Source organism: Bos taurus, chromosome 9 (assembly GCF_002263795.3).
Source record: "Bos taurus isolate L1 Dominette 01449 registration number 42190680 breed Hereford chromosome 9, ARS-UCD2.0, whole genome shotgun sequence".
Classification (NCBI taxonomy): Eukaryota; Metazoa; Chordata; class Mammalia; order Artiodactyla; family Bovidae; genus Bos; species Bos taurus.
Window position 1 is genome coordinate 22,775,412 of NC_037336.1, and position 18,032 is coordinate 22,793,443.

The window sequence follows — 18,032 nt, forward strand, 5'->3', positions numbered from 1 at the left end:
TGAGCTTGGTTTTCAGACCAACTGGATTTGAAAGACAGGTACTATATGCACATGGAGATGTCCAGCAAGCAATTAGAAGAAAGGGCTGGAGTGCTCAAAATTTTCCAGATTATCTGTCACTTCTCTACCACCCTCTCCTCCTCCAAGAACCTCTCCTCTGTCAGGACTGAAAGGTTACCATGGTTACTGAACGTAGCACCACGGATAAGAACTCATGCTCTGGATATGATTGAGTTAGAGTCCAATCCTAGTTCTGCCTTTCTCTGGTTGTATGACATTGGGTGAGTCAGTGGATTTCTCCAAGTCTTAGCTTCCTCATCTACAAAATGGTGCTAAAAAAAAAGTATCTTCAGTAAAACCATTTGACAAATAAATGAGTGATTACCCGGCATATTGTAAATGCCTAAAAATGTTACCTGTTATTGAACCAGATGGCTTATCATTCCACAAACACACCTCAACTCTCTTACTTCTGGTCATTGGTCCCTGCTGCTGTTCTCTGCTTAGAATGTTCTTCTACCTGACCCTAATCCATCCACCAACAGACGTCACTCTACCTGTTCACTTTGCTTCCTACTCAAGATTTTGAAATCTTATTTCTCCTTGACTGTAAGAGCTGGGGTTGGAATTTGGAATAAACTCGACTGGAAGAGTTTGCACACTCACTGTGACGATTAAAGAGTCTTGGCTGGCTCACAAGAGGCAATGCAGACTTTGTTCTCTTACAGAAAATACTCTGACTCTGTGAGGCTTTCCTAATATGTGTTACTAGAAGGATTATATAGCGAGCATCTCACCAAACACAGGCTTTATTGAGCATAAAAAGAACAAAAATGAAATCTTGGGAAGCCCAAACAAGTTTGGTGTTGTCTAATGTTTGCTATGCTTCAATCTTTGTGGAGAGTCGAGTGCTTTTTCCTCGGCACTTCTGTTGCGGATTCCTCTTTGGCAGCATTTTCCCAGGTAGAAAGTGCTACCAGCCAGTTCTTTCCTGCTACCTTCCGCCCACGCTTTGTTTTGGCAAATATAACTTGCCCGGGAGCTTCAGAAATGCTGCTCTGCACAGCCCTCATGCCAAACTGGAAGAGACTATTCTCTGTAAAATTAAGATAAGCGTTCAGAAGAGCCAATCTGCTTCCAAATATGATTTTAACAAAATTTTTAAGTCAACTGAAACAGTGGCTCAATGTCATTCTTTGGGTTTCTACTTTTTACAGTATCTTTCTTTTGTTTTCGAACAGTTCCTATAGCGATATAATGAAAATAACCTTTATTTTTTTTCCAGCTGCAAAGAGAGAACCATAAATTATTCCTTACCCTAGTTTCCTTTCAGTACACACAAAAGCCAGTGCTTGCTCTGCCCCAATAAATCAAAGCTTCAAAAAGGGCAAGGCAGCTAATCAGAGAACGCAGCTTCCACTAACTAGACAATGAAATCCTGTGTCTGTCATCTTTGGAATTAATAAGAGATAAAGCGCCACTTTACACAAAGTTTCCAAACCAGGTCAGGAAAGAGTCAGGACATAGAATGGATTTGCAAACCTGGTCATTATAGTCATCTAAGAGCATATGATTCAATCAAGATTGGATTTTCATCTGCATTTCACAGCCATGGGTTAATGTCTTCAAATGCATTTCTGATAGAACCAAAGATTTAATCATTGTACTTCTGAAAAATATATTTTCAAAAGAGAAATATTTTTGAGCTGGTAAGGAAAATGTTTCTAAGAGAAACTGATATTGAAAACAGCCCTGAAGGATGTAGGAGCTTTCAACAGAGATGCACATTTTGTAAAAATGGATTGACTCAAATTACAGGATTGTGCCCAATTGATTCAAGTTTACTAGTTTTCCATATTAATGTCCTCAAGAGCGTAATTAATGATGACAACACTTAATAAATGCCCTCTCTGTATGAGATACCATGCTGAGCACAGGGTTAAGGAGATTGATGAAACACCTGGCCTGCCCTCAAGGGACTTGTAGCCTTCAAACGCTTCGAACTCCAGTTTAACTTTATTATACAAAATGAAACAGAAAAATCATTATAAATTGATTTTGACATTTGGTTGGAAGCTCTACATGAAATTTTTGCTTCACAGCAATTTTCTCTGAAAATAAAATCAAATGACCTAAGATACAAAGAAGATGGCTCTTCTTTTTAAATTTTCATACTCTTTTAATTTAAAAAAGTATATTAATAAATCTGTGTAACATTATATATGATGAAGGTGTGCAATGTGTTACTTTGATACATTTATATCTAATATTGCCAATGAAGTAGTATCACCTTACACAATTAGTACAATATTATTATCTATATTCATTATACTGTGCATTAGATCTCTATGGCTTATTTACTACTTGTTTATAAGTTTGCACCCTTAAACAACAACAATCCTATTATCCCAGTGCCCAGTCCCTAGTAACCACCATTTAACTCTCTGTGTTTTACAGGTTTGACATTTTTACATTTCACATATAAGTGATATCATACAGCTTGAAGACAGCTTTTCTAGGATAGAATATAACTGCAAAAATCAGCTGAATTCAATAAATTTTCACCATAGCCATAGCCACAAAATTAGTAATTCTATATAACTGCTTGAAACTTAAACTAGAAAGAAAAAAATTGGTTAATGCGTATAACACTTTAGTAAGGGTATGCTATGCTAAGTGGCAACCCACTCCAGTACTCTTGCCTGGAAATTCCATGGACAGAGGAGAGAGGTAGGCTATAGTCCATGGGGTCTCTGAGAGTCAGACACGACTGAGCGACTTCACTTTCACTTTCATGCATTGGAGAAGGAAATGGCAACCCACTCCAGTGTTCTTGCCTGGAGAATCCCAGGGACGGGGGAGCCTGGTGGGCTGCCGTCTATGGGTCGCACAGAGTCGGACACGACTGAAGTGACTTAGCAAGGGTAGAATACTCAAAAATATGTAACTCTATTGGAGTCCCAGCTTCAAACAGTACCATCACATGGGACAAGAAACTTCCTGGAAGAAATTCAATTCAAAAACGAAATTCTGCACATGGGCTTGGCTCAAAAGTGGCATTTTAGTGTGTGGTACTCAAATTTTGATTAAGTCTAGCCATGGCATGGGGACTTTAAATGTTTAAAATTGATAATCAATTTTCACTAAGTACAAACTATAGACACTGGGGTTCAGGGAAACACTGCTTTGGGATTTATGTCACAAAATGAAACACAAAATAGAGAGATTCAACGTTTTCCTCTTTCTGTAGGAGAATGGCTTATCCAAGTTTCCAAGACAACTGCACCCTTTTGTTGCAGTGGGGGACATCCAGGAGGAAGAGACTCTATACTCACACACAAGAGCTCCACCATGGATACCTTGGCAATGGAGATTATCCAACTGATGCTGGATAAAACAAAATGAAAATGCAGATGCCACAGGGAAGGTGACAGACTGTAGGGGATACATATGAACACCCCTTAGAAAGAATTCTGCCGGGAGCTGCAGAATTTTCAGTAGCAGGTGAGGATAAGAACCAGAGAATTATGGTTTACTCCTACTCATCTGACCCCATTTGTCTACTTCCCTATGCTGATGTTGATACAGTAGACTATACAAATATGAAAGTGTGTGGTTCATCACTCAGTCATATCCAACTCTTTGCAACCCCATGGACTGTAGCCCACCAGGCTCCATCCATAGAACTCTCCAGGCAAGAAAACTGGAGTGGATAGCCATTCCCTTCTCCAGAGGATCTTCCTGACCCAGGAAATAAACCCAGGTCTCCTGCATTGCAGGCAGATTCTTTATCATCTGAGCCACCAGGGTTACATTACTCAAATATTAGGTCTTACTTCATTTCAACAGTATGTTGAATTATTTTCTAAGAAGAAAAGGGCTCACTTATCTGAAATTTAGTAACATATTCAACAACTTCTTTCCCATCTTAACTTCTGATTAAGTATTTTACACTGCTGGAGCCCTATAGCTTGATGCTGAACATAAGGGAGGGAGAAAAATACCCAAGAGAATTAAGAATATAACGGAATGGCTTGCTCACCATGAAGACTTCACCTTGTTCTCCTGAGAACCAGTGACACTGAGCAGCAAAAAAGAACTCCTGGTACTTCTGGAAATTATATAAAAGGCACATTGAACTGGTTAGAAACTTCTGGGTTGGCTTCCTTTCCTCTCAAAGATTATTGAAAGTTTTTCTGCTCATAAGAGAATACTGAAAAAGAACTCATTGTAAAAGGTCTATGTGAAAGTGCTGAGAATAGGTTATCCTGCACCGTGGTAGATCAGAGCTGACTGCATATGGAAAAGTATGTATCCTACTGTACTTTTAATGGCCTTCAAAAATAATTAACAGTAGAAAAGGAAAAAGCACTGACAAAATTTTTATGGTGAAGATGTCCTTTGACAGTTTTTTGGGAATTGGAAAGCCACTTCTTGTTTTGTAACAATAGATCATCCTTTTCTTCTCAATCTACCGGGTGCTTTGCTACCAGATTAATTTTCCTAATGTATCACCTTCATCATATCATTCTCCTGTTTAAAATTTCAGAAAATAAATTTCATAGGCAATGGGAAGGAGGAATGGCAAAGAATAGCTAACTCATGGAATAATAATTATAGCTAAAATGTATGGTTCACAAGGCAATATTCTAAACACTATGAATGTGTTAACCCATGTAATACTCAAAAATTCCTGACATAGATACTAATTTTTGTACCTCATTTTAAAGGTGAGATTACAGGGACTTCCCTGGCAGTCCAGTGGTTAAGACTCCAAGCTCCCAATGCAGGCAGCAAGGGTGCCATCTCTGGTAGGGGATCTAAGATTTTCCATGTGGCACAGAAAAAAAAAAAAAGAATATGAGGCTAAAGATGGTCAAAAAATCACATGAAAAGATGTTCAACATAGCTAATTTTTTAGAGAAATGCAAATCAAAACTACAATATCACGTCATACCAGTCAGAATGGCCATCATCAAAAAGTCTACAAACAATAATGCTGGAAAAGATGTGGGGAAATGGGAACCCTCCTACACTGTTGGTGGGAATGTAAATTGGTGAAGCCACTACAGAAAACATCGTGGTGGTTCCTTAAAAAACTAAAAATAGAACTACTAAATGATCCAGCAATCCCATTCCTGGGCATATATTTGGAGAAAACCAAAATTAAAAAGAAATACACACACCAATGTTCACTGCAGCACCATTTACAATAGCCAGGACACGGAAGCAATCTGAATGTCCATCAACAGGGGGATGGATAAACAGGATGTGATACATATATAAAACAGAAGAATACTCAGCCATAAAAAGAACACAATAATGTCATCTGCAGCAACATGGATGTACCTAGAGTGTCATACTAAGTGAAGAAAGTCAGACAGAGAAAGAAAAATATCATATGATATTGGTTATATGCTGAATCTTCAAAGGCTACAAACGAACTTAACCTACCAAACAGAAATAGAGTTACAGATGAAGAAAACAAACTTATGGTTACCAAGTGGAACAAGGGGAAGGATAAACTGGAATTGGGGTTGACACATACATACTACTATATATAAAATAGATAATCAAGGACCTACTGTATAGTACAAGTAACTCTACTCAATACTCCATAATGGCTTATATGGGAAAAGAACCTAAAAAAGAGTGGATATATGTATATGTATAACTGATTCACTTTCTTGTACACCTGAAACTAACACAACATTGTAAATCAACTATACTCCAAATTCGAAACAAAACAAATAAAAACTAAAGATGAAGTTAGTAATTTGCTCATGATTTCACTGGAGAAGGCAATGGCACCCCACTCCAGTACTCTTGCCTGGAAAATCCCATGGACCGAGGAGCCTGGTGGGCTGCAGTCCATGGGGTCGCTAAGAGTCGGACACGACTGAGCGACTTCACTTTCACTTTTCACTTTCATGCATTGGAGGAGGAAATGGCAATCCACCCCAGAATTCTTGCCTGGAGAATCCCAGGGACGGGGGAGCCTGGTGGGCTGCTGTCTATGGGGTCGCACAGAGTCGGACACGACTGAAGCGACTTAGCAGCAGCAGCAGCAGCAGCATGATTTCACAGGGGACATTTCAACCAGGCAGTCAAGACTCTAGTGCGCTTTCACTATTAAACACTGCCGCTGAACCCCAGGGCTCAAAAGGCCTTCAGAGGCACAAAAGAAAAATGTGTGCCTTAATCATGCTGTGCTCAGTCCTGAAAAGTCAGAGGGAAGATTCTCTGGTTTCCTGATGGCATTCAGTGCTTTCTACTAATATAATCTAACAAGAACTCTTTTTCTGTCTTATCATTTACTCCCCCATCTCAACTCCTCCAATCTAGCCAAATATTCTTACCACCCTGAAATGCTCTTCTTCTTGAGTGTCTTCATCTTCCTGTGATTACAGCTGTTAATGATCACTTACGCCCCCATCAAAGCCTGCCTCATCCAACAAGCACATCTCCTTTAGCCATGTGCGTTGGGAGGGGCCTCTCTGGACTCCTACAGCCACTGTGGTCTATACCAGAGATTCGGTATCATCACTTACCGGTTTGTGAGGCTCTCTTCTCAGGTGCTTTTTCTCTCCTCCCATTCTAAATGTTAATCCTTTCAAAATAAGGTCTCAGGACAGTATGCACTCAAAGAGACTCTGTTGATTGTGAAAGAAATATAATCATCAAATGTGCCTCAGGCAGCAGACCTTATGGAGAAGAAATCCTTGGTTTGACAGAACAAAGCAAAAGAACACATAAATACAAGTGTTTTCTAAAATTGCCTTGAACAATTATCACAGGGTTGAAAAGATACATAGGGAATGTTTTATTGATCAAGTCTCTTTTTTTCCTCTAGTGATTTCTAACACATACATTTTCAATTTGCTTGTGATTTCTTTACAAAAATTTAGAAATATATTTCAACTTATTTTTGTTAAAATAAAACAGCATACCCTGCTATGCTAGATGAGAAAGAACCTTGGCCAGTTTTTCTTTTATCTTGACATTGCTTCTCAGATTTAATTGAATTAGAATGTGGAAATTTAATTCAATCCCTTTGTTACTTTAGGTACATTATTTCAAGAAATCTCTCTTAACATTTGCACTAAACTTTGTAATCATATGAACAAGTGAGAGGATTTATAGTGCCCTTTGTCAAGTTTATTATTCAGAATATTTGTAGGGGTCGGGGAGGAGCTGCAAATGAGTAACTTTTTTCCAAAAGCTGAAGTGGATGGTATACCTTCTGAGCCCAATATGTACTCATACATACATACATATTGTACTACTGTGTATGTGTGCCTGCTAAGTCGCTTCAGTCATGTCTGACTCTTTGCTACCCTATGGACTGTAGCCTACCAAGCTCCTCTTGTCTATGGGATTTTCTAGCCAAGAATACTGGAGTGGGTTGCCATGCCCTCCTCCAGGGGATCTTCCCAACCCAGGGATCGACCCTGCGTCTCCTGTATTGTAGGTGACTCTTTACTGCTGAGCCACCAGGGAAGCCCAAATGGGCTTTATGGAAATCTTTACCTCTGAGCTACTGGGGAAGCCCAATACGGGCTTTATTTGGAACATAAAACGAGTGGTGACTGATTTTGTACTGTCACCATCCTATGAAGAGAAAGCTTCATGCGAAGAGGCCACACCAGTTTCCAACCCTAAGTCTTGATTCTGGAAGGGAGTATACGTAAGAGTAACCAAGGCAGGTGCTTTTGGCTCATTTTCCTGGAAATGGTACTCCTTAGGGAGAAATGAGAGGGTGGTGGTGGTGGGAAGTGTAAAGGGAAATATAGGTCAGAGATCTATGTCCTGTTTCCAAACACTGGTTTCCTAAGACTCAATGGAGAAATAGAGATTCCATTATTATATCAGCACTTACAGAACGCTTTGTTTCTATAATTCCTTTCCCCACTTAAGTCTGCAGAAAGCCTGACATGGCCTCTTGAACCCTCCTGGGAGGGTTCTGGGCAAAGGGTAACAAGTCATGCTTTTCTTGAAAAACCTTTAGAAAAGGTTCAGCCAGAAACTGCAATAGGTAGTTTACTCTTGCAATGGTTTTCAATTAGGTTACTCATTTATGGTATTCCCGATTTGGGTCTTTTTAGTAGATGTATTGAAATCTGCATCCAAAATACTGATAGAGTGTATATAAACAAATTTTGGCCATAAAGAGTCTTCTCATCTTTTTTTTTTTTTTTTTGGCGTCCAAAACAAGTAATAAAATAGCAGGAAAAAGTTTTAATCTATGAAATGTTAAGAGATCAAATAAAAATATTAAAGAAAGGCTGTGGAAGGTCACAGATTACCTCACAAGGCAGAAAGGGGACCCAAATCCTGCACTCTAATTGTACCTTATAGTCCAAGGACCCTAGAATAAATGTGAAGCCTTGAAAATGGGTTTCTTAATTTATCTGTAACAGGATTGAGAACAGATTCGTTTTGTCTATTTCCCAATAAAAATGGACTCATTTTTTAAATAAAGAAAATAGTATAGTTTGGATGCTTTTAAACATGTATTGATCAAGTGTTTCTCTTGTCATTCTTCTTAAAACTAGAGAAATTATCTCTTAAAATAACTTACTTCCATCTAAGTCCCCACAACTTTTTCTCTCAGATTAAGGAATGGTGAGCTCCAGTCAACAGATAAAAGCTTGAAGTATCTCAAGAGGCAATCAAAGAGAAATTTTTATATAAAGTCACACTGACTGTTGTTGAGTATTAAGATTATATTTAAGAATGCATATAATGGTTTAGAAAAAAGCAAAAGAGTTCCAGAAAAACATCTATTTCTGCTTTATTGACTATGCCAAAGGCTTTGACTGTGTGGATCACAATAAACTGTAGAAAATTCTGAAAGAGATGGGAATACCAGATCACCTGACCTGCCTCTTGAGAAACCTATATGCAGGTCAGGAATCGACAGTTCCATGTCCATGCTGGATATGGAACAACAGACTGGTTCCAAACAGGAAAAGGAGTACGTCAAGACTGTATATTGTCACCCTGCTTATTTAACTTCTATGCAGAGTACATCATGAGAAAAGCTGGGCTGGATGAAGCACAAGCTGGAATCAAGATTGCCGGGAGAAACATCAATAACTTCAGATATGCAGATGACACCACTCTTAATGGCAGAAAGTGAAGAGGAACTAAAAAGCCTCTTGATAAAGGTGAAAGAGGAGAGTAAAAAAAGTTGGCTTAAAGCTCAACATTCAGAAAACGAAGATCATGGCATCTGGTCCCATCACTTCATGGGAAGTAGATGGGGAAACAGTGGAAACAGTTTCAGACTTTATTTTTGGGGGCTCCAAAATCACTGCAGATGGTGACTGCAGCCATGAAATTAAAAGATTGCTTACTCCTTTGAAGGAAAGTTATGACCAACCTAGATAGCATATTCAAAAGCAGAGACATTACTTTGCCAACAAAGGTCCATCTAGTCAAGGCTATGGTTTTTCCAGTGGTCATGTATGGATGTGAAATTTGGACCATAAAGAAAGCTGAGCACCGAAGAATTGATGCTTTTGAACTGTGGTGCTGGAGAAGACTCTTAAGAGTCTCTTGGACTTCAAGGAGATCCAACCAGTCCGTCCTAAAGGAAATCAGTCCTGGGTGTTCATTGGAAGGACTGATGCTGAAGCTGAAACTCCAATACTTTGGCCACCTCATGCAAAGAATTGACTCATTGGAAAAGACTCTGATGCTGGGAGGGATCTGGGGCAGGAGGAGAAGGGGACGACAGAGGATGAGATGGCTGGATGGCATCACTGACTCGATGGACATGAGTTTGAGTGAACTCCGGGAGTTGGTAATAGACAGGGAGGCCTGGCGTGCTGCAATTGATGGGGTCGCAAAGAGTCGGACATGACTGAGCGACTGAACTGAACTGATAATGGTTTAGATAAGCAATTAGTGGTAACCCTTCCTCTGATTTGTAAGATAAATGTTAACACTTTTCTAACTGCAGAATAAGATGTACCACTCATTCCCACATCCTGAATTCCAACAAAATATGAACCCAATTAATCTTTGTTATACACTAAGAACAAAAACAAATGTTCCAGGGTCACCAATTAGCCTGGCTTTATCTATCAGGCAAAACCATTTAACCTTGTCAGCACTTTTTACTACAAGGGCTTACTGATGGGTTTAATTACCAAAGTGGTTACTATAAACCCAATTATATCTGGGTTCTAGTCAGTTCTTCTATAATCAATGGAATCAAACAAGCTCTACTAATATCCAGGTGTATCCTTGTTTAGCCAAGCCACTTTTGGCAACAGATATATGGTTGTGGTTTCTACTTCATCTGCTGGCATTTAACAATGTATCTCCACAGTCAGTCCTAATAGAGTGGAAACCTTTTGTACATTTTAGGCTCAGCTTGCACCTCCCTTCACTCTCCCTTTATCCAGTTTTTTCTCATTGTACTTATTTTTAAAAATTATACTGCTGTAGAATATAACGTGCATACGTGCTAAGTCACTTCAGTCATGTCTGCATCTGTGACCCTATGGACTGTGGCCCCCCAGGCTCCTCTATCCATGGGATTTCCCAGGCAAGAATACTGGAATGGGTTGCCATTTCCTTCTCCAGCGGATCTTCCTGACCCAGGGATCAAACCTGAGTCTCTTACATCTCCTGCATTGGCAGGTGGGTTCTTTACCACTAGCACCACCTGGGAAGTGCCATAACATAACATAACATAGTATTTTATAGTAACATATAGTACTTTTTTCGGAGAAGGCAATGGGAACCCACTCCAGTACTCTTGTCTGGAAAATTCCATGGACACAGAAGCCTGGTAGGCTGCAGTCCATGGGGTCACTGGGAGTCAGACACAAGTGAGTGACTTCACTTTCACTTTTCACTTTCATGCATTGGAGAAGAAAATGACAACCCACTCCAGTATTCTTGCCTGGAGAATCCCAGGGATGGGGGAGCCTGGTGGGCTGCCATCTATGGGGTCGCACAGAGTTGGACACGACTGAAGAGACTCAGCAGCAGCAGTACTTTTTTTGGTCAGCTCCCCCATGAGAGCTCTATGAGAGCAGAGACTTTGTTTTATTGATTCTGTTGTATCCATAACTGTGCTCTGCATGTATCAATAGAAGGCGTTGGATAAATGCACGTTAAATGAACAAAGTTCAGAAACTGGTTTGCAAAATGGGTGGCCAATAGAAATGTTCAACAGGGTATATGTACTGTAATTACACTAGGTGAGAATAGGTTCACAAAGCCACTTATTTAAGTTATATGTGATTTAACAGATAACCACTTTGTCGACTTAAAGAAAAACACACAACATAAGGGTTGTTTGCTGAAGTTTTACTCAGGGTCTTATTGAGGACTATAATCCAGAGGACAGCCACCCAGTTACTTCTGAGGAAACTGCTTCAGAGAGGTAGGGGAGAGTCCTGTTTATATGTGACTTTTGGTGAGGGAATACACGTAGTCAAGCACACATCTTAGTAAAAGATTACTGCTAATTGCAAAGAATAGGTATCTTGAGTTCATGATTTAGTGCTTTCCTATGTATGGAAAGATGAAAGCTTGTTCATGATTTAGTGCTTTCCTATGTATGGAAAGATGAAAGCTTGTATGGAAAGAACTTGTTAAAGTTCTTCCTGGGACTTCCCAAGTGGCCCAGTGGCTAAGACTCCATGCTTCCAATGCAGGGGACACAGGTTTGACCCCTGGTTGGTGAACTAAGATCCCACACGTTGCACAGCCAAAAAAAAAAAAAAAAAGAAAAAAATTCCTTCCTGAGATATACATCTAAGTTTCTAAGGGGTCTGCTCGTCCAAAGCTCAGAGTACCTCATTTTGTTTTTCACCCTGAATTCCTCTCCGGGTGTGAGTGCAGTGTGTTACCACTTAACCTTAGTAGGTGAGCAATGCTTTTTGATCTTCATTCACAACTTAGGTTTAAGTTTTTAGAGGTATAAAAGATGGGCTGGGAATTGATATTTCACTATGCTTCTGGTCCTTGGTAGCCTCTAAATAGTGTCTCAAAATTCTCTGTACCATTATCTAGGAATACCATGGAATAAGGTCTGGAGTTGTATTCACAAGACAGAGGAGGCTAATGTGGAATGAATTGCAAGGGCAAACATTACAGCTGTACAGCGTGTTTCAAGTCTCTTAGTCTTCTTAATGTGGTTTACTAAAACAGGTCTCTAATGCTGGATATTTCTCTTTCTCTCTCACACACCGACATCCAATTTTCCCTGTATAAAAGAAAGGCAGAAAAGGTCCCACTTCCCTTCTTTCCTCACCCTCTGTGGCCCCCCGAAACACTCTCCCAGGTTTAGACATGTCATTCTTGGACCTACCCAGTGACTGGACGAGAATAGCTCACTCTGGACACTGGCACAGTTGTGCTGAACTTTCCCTCTGTTGGGAGAACCAATGGAGACTGACTGAGCTTCAGTTGAGAACTTCACCATCTCAAGATTGCAGGTGACATGATAGATGTAACTTCACCCGTGTAAGTGTAGTGTGTGGACAGAAATCTTCCCTGTGTGTGTGTGTCCCCTCATCTTGCTCCTGCCTTTCAAAGCCACTCCAAAACAGGAGGGAAGGGAGCAGGTCACAACCTTTAGACGAATGACATGGCTACAGAACATGACAAAAACTGGTTAGAACCAACTAGGTCCAAGATGGCAGATTTGATTTCTAGTAGACCCGGAGCCTCATTAATATGCTCATTATAATATATTAGCATATGCTAAACAACACACTTACCAGTGCCACGACAGTTTTGAGGCTGACCATGGTTATTGTTATTGCTTAGTCATTAATTGTGTCCAACTTTTTGAGAGCTCAAGGACTGTAGCCCGCCAGGCTCCTCTGACAATGGAATTTCCCCAGGCAAGAATACTGGAGAGGGTTGCCATTTTCCTCTCCAGGGGAACTTCCCAACACAGGGATCAAACCCACATATCTTGCATTGCAGGCAAATTCTTTACCACTGAAGAAAAGGATCAGCCACCAGGGAAGCTTGAGGCTGACAGTACAAGGCCCCACAATGGGTGGTGGCTCCATTTCTGCCATTTCCGGAAATCTCCGCCCCTTCCCCAAAATAATTGCAAAAATCTCCCCATTCACTAGCCTATGAAATTATCCAGCCTATAGAAACTAGCCATGCCTTATTTCAATGCTCTCTTTCTCGCCTTCTGAGAGAAGGCTTACACTCTATGGGGGATGTTTCTCAAAGTTATCTTTGAAATCATGATCACCTTTACCATCTAAACTGTAAACACATATCAGTATGGGAAGAGTTCCTTTCATTTCCAGAGGAAGAAAAACTATCTCAAGGGAATTCTACTTTAGGCACATCTAATTTATTCCATTGCTTCATCAAATTTATTCCAATCTCCAACAATTAGATAAAAATAAACTGAACTCTTAAGAAATAGTCACACATAGGTATTCAGCAGCAGCGTTTATCTGCATAAACCAAAGTATACTAAAACCAAGTTATGTGCCAGAAAAAGACTCAGGTTTTGTAATGACTGTTTCACTGATGATGCACCACTGTAGGCAACCACCAAATCTCATTCTCATGACACAGCCTTAAGAGCAGTGGCTCTAAATTGAGGTCAACTTCAGCCACTAAATTTAATCCCTGGGTCGGGAATATCTCCTGGAGAAGGAAATGGCAACCCAGTATTTTTGCCTGGAGAATCCCATGGACGGAGGAGCCTGGTATACAGTCCATGGGGTCGCAAAGAGTCAAGACATGACTGAGTGACTTCACTTTCACATTTTTTTTCAGCCACTAAGGTAATGTCTGCAGACATTTTTTGTTGTCACAGCTAGGGGAGGCGGCAACTGACATGTGGAGGCCAAGAATGCTGCTAAACATTCTCCAATCCACTGAAGGGCACCAGAATATGTTACCCCAAATATCCCACTATGGCATAAGGATTATTTTGAGCTAAAGACAACTGAGAACCGGCAGAAGCAAGAAAAGCTTTTTATTCTATCCTTAACTGAGTAAAAATATAAATTTCCCCATTTGTAAAGGAAACTTAGATTCATAAAAGGAAATTTCCATTTGTAAAGGTGTCTCTGAACTAGGAAAAGAGCCACAGCTGGAGACAACTCTTATTGTCATTATCTGCGCAAGACAACCCTTGTTTCTGATGTATTTCCTCCCCTCACCTTCCTAGAACTTAATGGCCCCTGCCCAGTAGCCTTAAACTCCCTTCTCTTTGTCTAAGATGGTATATAAATCTCAATCATCTGGTCACTTCCTAAAGTCTCATTTCTTTGTGAAACTTCTGTTCAGATGTACATAATTAAACTGGTTTATCTTTATCATTAATCTGTCTTTTCTCAGCTTGATTTGCAAGCCCCAACCACTGAACTTAGAAGTGTATAGAAAAAAAAGTTTCTCCTCCCTACAGAAGAGGACAGTCTTCCACAACAAAAACTTAACCAGCTTCAAATGTAAATAGTACTAAGGTTGAGAAATGCTGTTCTATATCGACAGGTAGAAATCTAAAGCATTAAAAGTCACTGAGGTGTGTGGCAGCTTAGTAGTGTAAGTGAAGTCAAACCAATTTTCCTTTATGACTGTGAGTCTTGGAAAAAACACTAAGAACTACAGTGCTTCAAACTGTGCTTAATAAAATGACTCTGCAGGATCAAAACCAGGGTTTTTATTCCTATGTCCACCAGTTGCAGAATTAAGAGTGCTACACCACTGCTCTGCTAGTAGGACCCCTGTTTTGGTTAAACTATAAGGAAGAAGAAATTATGAAAGGTTCACTAAATTACAGTGCCAGTGACCCCTATGTTAAGGGTGTTAGGAAATTAGGAGACAGGAAAATGTTTAAGTAAAAAGGTATTAGATAGTCCACAGGGTAGAATTAGTGCCAGTATGAATCAGAGGAGGGCTCTGTGGGGCCTTCCTGGATACAACTTCTTTCCTTGTCTCCAGTTTCTTGTTCGTAGGGTATAGGCGTCATTCAGCCTCCTTGACCTTCCCTGAACTCCAAAGGGCAGATTCAATTTCTCATCAGAGAAGGGAAGGAATGCAGAAACTAAGGAGGACCCATCAAAAAAATACAGTGCAGTGATTAAGGCAGGATCCTAGTTCCTTCTGAAGGGACATACATAACAATATGCTTGAGTTCTTCTGCAGGAACAAAGGGCTTCCCAGGTGGAATTAGTGGTGAAGAACCCATCTGCCAATGCAGGAGACATAAGAGACGTGGGTTCGATGCCTGGGTCGATCTCCTGGAGAAGGGCACTGCCAACCCATACCAGTATTCTTGCCTAGAGAATCCCAAGGACAGAGGAGCCTGGCAGGCTACAGTTCATAGGGTCACACAGAGTTGGACATGATTGAGTGACTAAGCATGCACGCATGCACACAGAAACTAAAGGCCCCATCCTGGTGGGGGATGGGAACCCCAGGGAGAGCACAGGATTCTTGGAGCACAGACTTGTGACCTCACCAACAGCCAGTCAGAAGAAAGTCTGCATGTGTGGGAAGATAAAAAGACTCTGATCTCCTCCCCAAATGATTCTTCTTTTAAAAACTTCAATGGTCGAGTGGCATCTTTGGAGTTAGTTTTTGGACATGAGTCCACCACCTCCTCAGGCTGCCAACCTCATGAATAAAGCAGGCTTTCTGTTCCAATCAACGCTTGTCTCTGGAGTGTTGACTTTCAAGCAGCGAGCAGCCTAACGTGAGTTTGGTAGCAAACAGGCTTGGTGAGAAGCAGGTACAGCTGCAGATCCAGAGACTGTCCTCCTGAATAAGGAGTGAGCAGGAAGGATCTGCCTGCCTCCAGCCCTGAGGTGGCTCCTTCTGTGAGATGACTGGCAAGTCTCAAACCTTCTCCCTAAGATGAGGGGTGGTCCTGTGCCCTGTAGGACCCCCTCCAGCTCTGTCATTCTCAGCGGTTCCCTTACCACATGCTCCAGCACACAAGGACTCAGACAACTCTGTAACAGGATGCCAGTGAGGTATATTTCTTGATCTGCAGCGTACTTGGTAATGGTAAAGGGAATAAAGAAGAAAAGGAACACAAGCAGTTTTGCATAAATGGGAAACCCTTTAATTTGACAATCAGGCATTCAACAGACATTTATTTACTGAGCATCCCCTCTGAATAAGGTATACAGAGTTTCATATTTTCTTAAACAATTTTTTTTAAACAAATCTGAGAAGTTCTCTGCAAGTTTATGTCCTAAGATTTACAGCACCTAACATTCAATTCCACCAGTGAAGCCCCTCGCTGCCTCCACACAGGACAGATGGGTCTTCGCCAGCTCTCTCTCTCCAGGTGGTGCTGACACAGCACACATCTGAATGTTCCTCTCGGCGGGAAACAGAGATGAAAATTCTATACTTATCTCTCAACCTGCTACTATGACTTTCTTCACAGCCTCGGTGTTTCAAAGATTTAAAGTTAACTCTTCTCTTAGAGAACAGATGCGAGCAAGTAAACTCAGAACTGCAATGCCCTGTTCTCTTTCTGTAGCCGAGTTTTGTCTCTGTAACTGCTGCCCACTGGGCTGACTGCTGGCTGCCAGTGCACCCGTGCTGAGGAGAGGAATGTGTCGACTCCCTTGGCTACATCTTCAAAAAGGCCACCTGGAAAAGGAAGAAAAACCCACAGTGCTTTCCTTATATAATGTGATGAAATGGCTGAGTACACATCAAACCTGGATCAGGTAGGTCTGGTCAGTAAGGATGCTCACTGGTCTACAAAGAAAATGACTCCTGGTTGGGCCAGACGCTGCTATTTTACTGAGGGAGCCAATTAGTCCTTCCATAAATAAACCATACAGTAATTAAAATAATTCACATGCACTTTAAAGGGAAAAAAAATTAAGTTTAAATTGACACTAACATTGTACTGCCATGAAGTAATCCAGTTCTCGTTCCCAATGGTTCAAACAGCTGCTTTGGATGTTCTGTGAACAGAGTTCCAAATCCTGAAGACTCCTGGGCAATTCCAGGTTCTTGTCATGATTGTTAATTACACTAATATCTCTTCCGGTTATGCCAATGCTTTTAACCACACTTGACTATATACGTGGGCTTGTCAGCGCAAGTTACCTTAAAATTTAGTTGTTTCAAAAAATTTAATTCATATAGATACAAAATCATTTCAGAGTATTTAATAAGGCCCAGATCAAATGCATCAAATTTCTCAATAGTTTTGGATAATTATGAAACAAACATAATAAAGTCAACCATAAATGCTCTGAAAGTTCTAGTTCAGGGGTGATAATAAATTGCGGAGAGTGCCAGCATCTGGAAGAGAGCAGCATGCAGTCAGAGATAAAGATGTGGAAGTTTGTCCTGGGCCATTTTTTGGGGGAAAGAGTGAGCAACAGAAGCGAAAATATTCCACTCTTGGACAGCTGGTACTTAAGTCCCCAAACGCAGTTGAAGGAGGCGTGTATTTAATGAGCCCTGTAAAGGGGAAAGGAAAAGGAAAGAGTCGTGCAAGGGCAGAAGGCATCTGCTTTTTGTCAAGTGATTCAGAAGGATGTTACTCTTCATACGATGCTGGTGAGAAAAGCCCCTGCTGCGTTTCCGTATCAACTTCCAGCTGAGTTTCTCTATCAAGTTCTGCAGTGAGAACAAAGTTGAAGGAGCAGGCAAAGAAGAGAGGTTAAGATTCCTAAACAAAATATAAACATGGGGTGGGGAGGAGACAGATAGCAGAGTAGAAGGACATGAGCTCACCTCTTCTTATGGAACATGTAAACTTGGACAACTGGTGCAAACCTCAAGGGCTTAGAGTCAAGAGTCTGTGATAATAGTTATGAAAACACTTGTGTTTCTCTCCCTGGCCTCTCAGCTGGTAACAGATATTAGAAGCCCATGAATATTCAGATGAGAAGGGGCTGCTGAAGAGAGACCAGCTGGGCCCCTTAGGGGATGATGACAGAATCCCAGGAAGAGGTTTCAGGGGTTACTGAGTCTGACTTCTGGCTCACTGTTGTCAGTATCTCTGTTGGGAGACTGCTTCTTCAACAGCAGTTCACAGGGACCTTCTC

The 18,032-nt window shown here is 40.8% G+C and overlaps 1 protein-coding gene across 5 annotated transcripts in view; it reads right to left on the reverse strand.

The window, feature by feature from the left end:
- Positions 1 to 3,472: 3,472 nt before the first annotated feature.
- UBE3D (ubiquitin protein ligase E3D) overlaps positions 3,473 to 18,032 on the reverse strand; it is a 179,701-nt gene continuing 165,141 nt past the window's right edge. For 2 of the 5 annotated variants that reach the window (XM_059889651.1, XM_059889655.1), the window contains one exon: positions 16,527 to 16,614. Coding sequence is in view for 2 of the 5 variants with exons in the window: in XM_059889652.1 (XP_059745635.1) it covers positions 16,469 to 16,614; positions 16,874 to 16,937 (210 nt within the window). In the remaining 3 variants the exon portion in view is untranslated. Of the gene's footprint in view, positions 4,112 to 6,551; positions 6,654 to 16,052; positions 16,615 to 16,873; positions 16,938 to 18,032 lie in introns of those variants that run through there. The other 3 variants (XR_003036229.2, XM_059889652.1, NM_001075711.1) reach the window with 3 other exon arrangements.